This window comes from Paraphaeosphaeria sporulosa (assembly GCF_001642045.1).
Source record: "Paraphaeosphaeria sporulosa strain AP3s5-JAC2a unplaced genomic scaffold CC84scaffold_7, whole genome shotgun sequence".
Taxonomy (NCBI): domain Eukaryota; kingdom Fungi; phylum Ascomycota; class Dothideomycetes; order Pleosporales; family Didymosphaeriaceae; genus Paraphaeosphaeria; species Paraphaeosphaeria sporulosa.
In genome coordinates, this window is record NW_017253366.1 from 1,056,634 (window position 1) to 1,062,633 (window position 6,000).

At 48.1% G+C, this 6,000-nt stretch overlaps 3 protein-coding genes across 3 annotated transcripts; 2 read left to right on the forward strand and 1 right to left on the reverse strand.

The window, feature by feature from the left end:
* Window positions 1–609: 609 nt before the first annotated feature.
* CC84DRAFT_1260862 (uncharacterized protein) lies at window positions 610–2,751 on the forward strand (the record flags this gene model as incomplete). The annotated part of the gene is made up of 3 exons (XM_018185019.1): window positions 610–1,156; window positions 1,205–1,775; window positions 1,836–2,751. 3 exons carry the CDS (start codon window positions 610–612, stop codon window positions 2,605–2,607), a joined length of 1,890 nt encoding a protein of 629 aa, XP_018034138.1. The 3' UTR covers window positions 2,608–2,751.
* Window positions 2,752–2,944: 193 nt separating this feature from the next.
* CC84DRAFT_1165957 (uncharacterized protein) lies at window positions 2,945–4,323 on the reverse strand. The gene has a single exon (XM_018178837.1). It carries the CDS (start codon window positions 4,266–4,268, stop codon window positions 3,054–3,056), a length of 1,215 nt encoding a protein of 404 aa, XP_018034139.1. The 5' UTR covers window positions 4,269–4,323; the 3' UTR covers window positions 2,945–3,053.
* A 154-nt stretch (window positions 4,324–4,477) lies between these two features.
* CC84DRAFT_1123261 (signal peptidase complex catalytic subunit sec11) lies at window positions 4,478–5,223 on the forward strand. The gene is made up of 2 exons (XM_018175653.1): window positions 4,478–4,865; window positions 4,919–5,223. Exons 1-2 carry the CDS (start codon window positions 4,570–4,572, stop codon window positions 5,142–5,144), a joined length of 522 nt encoding a protein of 173 aa, XP_018034140.1. The 5' UTR covers window positions 4,478–4,569; the 3' UTR covers window positions 5,145–5,223.
* Window positions 5,224–6,000: the final 777 nt, after the last annotated feature.

Below are 6,000 nucleotides of genomic sequence, written 5' to 3' on the forward strand. Positions count from 1 at the left end.
TGTCGGATTCCCCTGAAACCGCTACGTTTTGTAGGCTGGGGCGACAAGAAGATGGTTCCTTGGGAGCTGGGACGATTTTTCAGATACGATGGTGCTCATCTAGGCGCAGATACACAGCTTTTGTGGCGTTCTTGCCTCGTCGCCTGCTGATATATCCATACTAACGACACTTCATCCATTGGTCCTTCCCACCTGCGATTATCACTGAGAGGCCGGAAATCAATCTCAGACAGTTCAACTGCATCTTGGAGCATGAAAACGTTATAGGGTAACGAACGGCTGGACGGGGTTGCAGTTGCAGTGTGTGGGTTACAACCCTATTTTTAGCGACACAGGTCTTGGTCTAAACCGTGATCATGCCAACATATAACTCCCAGAAAATTCTGATTGGCTCATTGAGACCGGAAACATTCCAAAATTGGGCAATCGTCCTGGAGACGAATATAGCTTCCTGAGATGGAACGCTCTGAATTGAGGTATTTGGATATCTAGCCTCACGTATTCCGGTTGGCCGCTAATTGTGAAGTAGATGCGAAAATACTTTCATGCCTCGGACCATTCCCTATCTTTTACTGAACATCGAGCCCACCAGGTGGATCTCCACGCAAGATGCTGGCTCAAACGTCAGGAACTCAATTCGGCCCCAGCGAGGAGTTTGAGCTTGAAACAATTAACAAAGGCAAAAGTATCATCACCGAACATGTTCAGGAAAACACTTCGGCGCAACGGGAACTCAAGTCCTTTGATGGATCGTTGCTATCAGTATGGCTTTCAGCCTTCCTCGCTTTGGCGCTTCTGATCCTCACTTCTGTCTACGCCGGAAACTCGTCACTTCTCGCCGGACATCGGAGCTTTGGACGGTCACCCAGCAATGTATTGCTCGTCTTGAGAGTCTTATCCGAGTTAGCAGGTGTTATGCTTGCTACGACCATCGCCGGCACACTCGAAGTGTTACAATGGATGCTCATTAGCCGTGAAGGAGGAAAGAAAGGAATGAGTTTCACTGACTATTTAGTCATGAATGCTGGTACTGGGGTCCCCGGACTTCTTCGACTGGCCTTTGGACGCGGCATACCAAAGTTGAGTAGCCGATTCTGGAGTATGGCTAGGCTTATTGGCATTGCGATGGTCCCGTTGCTAAACGTCGTGATCATGAGTACGTGAGTCCGATATACCACATAGAGCGCGACTGATGTTTGCTTAGGTGACGTGAGCACAGCCATCACTTACGACAAGCTCACCGATAAAGCACCCGTATATGGTTATGGAATCGGCATCTTCAACGCTTCTCTAGCTGCGATTTGGCATCCGATGGCCGACATGATGTTCTCGACCAATTTTATGTACTTCCTAGCGGATGGAGCTCGCGTGGTCGACATCACCGCCCCAGATGCACGGAAACGATGCAACAGTGGCGAAGACGGCTGTGAGGCGTCATACTTCGTTTCTGGTGGGAGTGGGGATTTCGCCCCGGCACTGCTGGCGAGTGGAGGATCACGGGGAGCTGACGCTTTCCTTGCCGAGTCTCAGCCTGGTTTTGTTTTCGATTACACCGATGGGAAGCATGACTGGCAATTCTCGGATAGCGATTGCAGCGTATTCGGTGCCGACATCGCTGCATGGGGACTTTGCCTTAAAGATGGGGAGGCCGAGAACGAGATCCGCGCTCGGTTGATTGATTGCCCTGCAGATGTTGCATCGATGTTTAAATGTCAAACTACAAGATCGTGGTTGAGGAATCCGGGTTTCTCATCTTCATTGCACTCCTGGTATCGGTAAGTGCCCCAATGGCGTTCATCACATATATGTTAAGGCTCACAGTAACGTGTACGTAGTTCGGCGGAAGTTGCTTACAGTCGAGTTAACGATTCCATCTTAACGCACTCATTCGATGATTCAACTCCCCGCTCGCCCGCTAGGATACCTGCATCTGAACTTCTGAAGGCTTTCATCCTGGTTTTCAAATCTTCGAACCAGGCCAGCCCCTTTGCGAACGCTCTCACTCTACTTGGTGTTGGCAATAACACAGCAGCCACGCCGATTTATGCCTGGTGGTACTTCCATGGTGCGTCAAGGCTCGCGGCCACGGACCCAGCAGCGAAAAGGAGGGGTATCAGCGGGCTCCAATCCATGCTAGGACTGGCTATATACCACTGCCAGCCCAAGGCATTCGGAGAAATACGTGACCTCGGATATGACAACACGACTAGCGTGGGAAAAGCGATACTGGCTTCCTTTCCAACTAATGTCCAAGGAACGCCTGTATTTCCAGCAGCATTGAGATACATCATCGTCATTGACCGCGGCACGTTGGTAGCATACATCGTGCTCGGAGGCTCGACCTTGATTTTGTGCTTCGCGGCACTAGTCGCAGTGACTTTTGTGTCACCTATCAATAGGGAACGGGGGTCAAGTTCTTTCCCTATACTGGACTTTCTCTCGGAATGCAAGGTGGTGCATGAAGGACACAACACCCGACGAAGCGTCATGTCCCTGGATGCCTTCAAGGATCGTAACGGTGAGCGCAATGAAAAGGAAACCCTTGATCGCAATACACGGGGACTCCGAGTCATCTTGACTGAGCGCACATCACGATTGCGGACCTAAGTGCTTTTCAGGCAAGAAGTGAATATCTGCAGATCCAACTTGCGGGGAAGATTCTCTTGCATTTTGAGCTTAACCGAACTGAGGCGTCCTCAGGTAGATCAGGGATGAATGATTGGTAACCGGGATAGGAAGAAGTGTGAAGCCATAGGGTGGACAACTAGTCTCATAATTTCGTCGGTCAAAGTTATTTTTTCCATATCAGGATGCATTCCACTTCTTCTATTATTTCGACATTCACCACCTTTCTGCGCATCGAATATGTTACTGCACGTCGCGATGACATTGATGCCTTGTGTGTCCTAGTTTAGCAAGCAACACTTGTCTCTGATGGTGCAGCTAAGCGGGACGAACACAACGTATCTAGTTGTAATAATATCAAGCGCAAACATTACACGCTACCTGATCATATTTCTTTCGAAAAGAATTCGCTGTTTGGGCACTGGTGACTAGACGTGGCGGGCCTTGTTGCAATACTTGGTACTCCTCTTCCGCCCATAGGCCTCCTCTTGCGTTTCGAGCATTCGCAGATTTTCCAACCTATCTTTCGCATCGTCTTCTTCTTTCGGTTCTTCGTCGTGCCTGGGTTCAAGCATGAGAAGTGGGTCCTTCTGTTTCTTGATGGTCGCATCTTGAATGTTCGCGCTGGGTGTAACCTTAGGCTCGCCCATTTTCTGCAACCATGAAGCGTCCTTCCTTGTATTGAGATCACATCTAAGGTATCCTTCACCTTCTCTTTCCCGGTTCCAACATTCAAATCCCACATAATGCAAGAATACATCCACAAACCGTTGCTTCCAATCAAGAGCTGGCAGGTCGGAAGCGAAAGTCAACGCCTGGATTAGGGGCAGTATACGGTGACATTGGGATAGTATGATCTGAGCTCCGTCATTGGTAGGATTCATATTCCCCTGTTGAATAAGTAAAATTCTCAATTTCTCCGCGGTTGTTGCGTTATTGTGTGCGTCAATTGAACTACCAAAGACGAATGGTACCCATTTCTCTAATGCGACTTCATGCGGTAAAGCTTCAGGAAAAGACCGCAGAATTGTTAGGGAAATCATAAGTTCTAAAATCTCATCAATGAGACTCTGCCAGCCGATGTTCACGCGACGAGCGGGATAAGATACGGAATTTTCTATGGTGCCTGTAGCTCTTATCCGGCCACGCGCAGTCTGGATCAGATGATACAGGGGACCCGTCTGTTCGCACAAAAGCAGTGCTTTCACGGCACGATAATAGATTTGTCGCTCTTCATGGGTCTGCAGCGAGCTCTCCGTCCAGTATGAGGTTCTTTGCATTACCGGCCTCAACGGAGGATATCGCGCGTAACCAGGACATAGCACATCCAGCGGAGTATCGAGCACCTCATCCTCAAATACTTTGTTTCGGAATATTTGTCCTGTAGAGTCTTGGCTGCGGTGAATGTTTTCGGCGTCCCGATTCACTGTCCTAGCGAATTCCATCGCTGCCGTACCCAGCTCGCGGGTCCACTCAACCCTCGAAGTCTTGGGAGCAAGGATCAACGGTTCTTGATCACCATGATCGCTCTTCCAGCTCTGATAGCTGCGTTTGTACCATTGGTCGTGTCGATTAGTGCGTGCCGGTACAACCGAGAAATGGCGCTGTAGTATGGCTTTGAGGCATTCTTGCAATGGATCCATTGCTCTTGAGATTGAGATAGAAAGAATTTGGTATAACTGATGTGTTCAAAATGATTGGTGTCGGAACGATGGAGTATATGAGGAAAGGCAGGCGGGCGCAGCGGAAGACTCATGAGGAAGTGTGGCTGTGCAACTCAGCCTTGCCGTTGCTCAGGGGCCAAAATGTAACCCGCTAATCAACACGTGTCTAATCCAGGCAGCCCTTACGTGTCGACAGAATCCTGATGGCTGATACCATCGCCATGATCTGGTGTCGTTAAATCGCCACTCATCTACACCAACCTAGATCGAAATTATCACTATGCTGTCCACACACCCTGCGACCGGTCTGCGCAAGCTTGCTACACAACTTCTCAATGCCATCTTCCTTTTGACTACAGCATTTATGTTATTAAAAAGCTTTGGGGTCATTGCAAATTGCTCTTCGCCCATCGTAGTAGTACTGTCTGAGTCTATGAAGCCAGCTATGCTCAGAGGGGATCTCATAGTACTCTGGAATCGAGGATCGGGCATAAACATAGGTGATATAGTGGTTTACCACGTCGAAGGGAGAGACATACCAATTGTGCACCGGGTTATCAGACGATTTGGAGGAGGGTAAGTATTTTTATTCCGCAGATGTGGTGTCTCATACTGACCTCAACATGTAGAGCAGACCCTTTGCGATTCTTAACGAATGGCGACAACAATATTGCGGACGATACTGAATTATATGCACCTGGGCAAGAGTTTCTGAGCCGTGGGGATGTGGCAGGCTCCGTGATAGGTTGCATACCTTATGTGGGGTATATCACGATTGCGTTTAACGATTTTCCATGGCTCAAGACTCTGATGGTCGGTCTGGTGGGTCTTTCGGCTCTCATACAGCGTGGTTGAGGATCCATTCGGATTATTCGAAGCACAACTCGGCCTCCAACGATCTACCCACAACCATGAATAGCTAGCTGAAATTTATACAACCCTTGGTAAGCAGGGGTGTACGCCACATTCCGAATTTAGACATATGTCTGACTACCTAAGTCTATAGAGACTCCTACCCTCCTTGTACTCGTTGCGCCCCTTCTAAGTTAATTATCTTCTTTATATGGACAGGAATACGCTCAATCCAAGCCTGTATCTTCTCCTAAGGTAGATCTCCCCAGCACTACTCCTATGCACGGACAGCCTCTACTATACTCTTTGGCGCCTCATTATTTGTAGTAGCTCTCTTTATCCATGGCCAGCAAGGCTCAATAGCGTTTAAGTTGGGAGATTTGAAACACTAGAGAAGCTTTGCAATATTATAGATGCTATATATATAGCTCTAGACGTAATAATCTTCAGAAGCCGCCTTATCTTCTTATATAACTGTGTCTAGTCGCTCTACTTTTAACTCCTTTACAAAAGGTATCAGCTTTGGAAGCAGGATAGATGTCTAGTAATAATACCAGTCAATACCCGAGCCTCTGCCTTCGCTGAACTTTCCTGTCTTCTTATTCCGAATCCATTGAGATTATCGTTCAGGCTTATTACGTAGATCAAGGCGACGCATTCTAGTTTCAAGCTCCTATTGCGCCTTCATGATAGCCTACTCTAGCTCTTAATTCAGCTCCTTAACTCAACTAGCAGCAGCCTCCTTCTTCTTTGTTTCTGGTGCCCAATAGTGACATGGGCCTTTCTTATCATGCGAAAAGTACCCCTAGAACCCCTAGAATATAAACTCAGAGTATCCCTATCACCTTGCAGGAATACA

Bases quoted from the DNA above. Each gene is read 5' to 3' on its own strand.
- CC84DRAFT_1165957 (XM_018178837.1), bottom strand. From the start codon at position 4,268: ATGGATCCATTGCAAGAATGCCTCAAAGCCATACTACAGCGCCATTTC.
- CC84DRAFT_1123261 (XM_018175653.1), top strand. From the start codon at position 4,570: ATGCTGTCCACACACCCTGCGACCGGTCTGCGCAAGCTTGCTACACAA. The intron at 4,866-4,918 runs GTAAGTATTTTT...CTCAACATGTAG, and splicing joins ATCAGACGATTTGGAGGAGG to AGCAGACCCTTTGCGATTCT.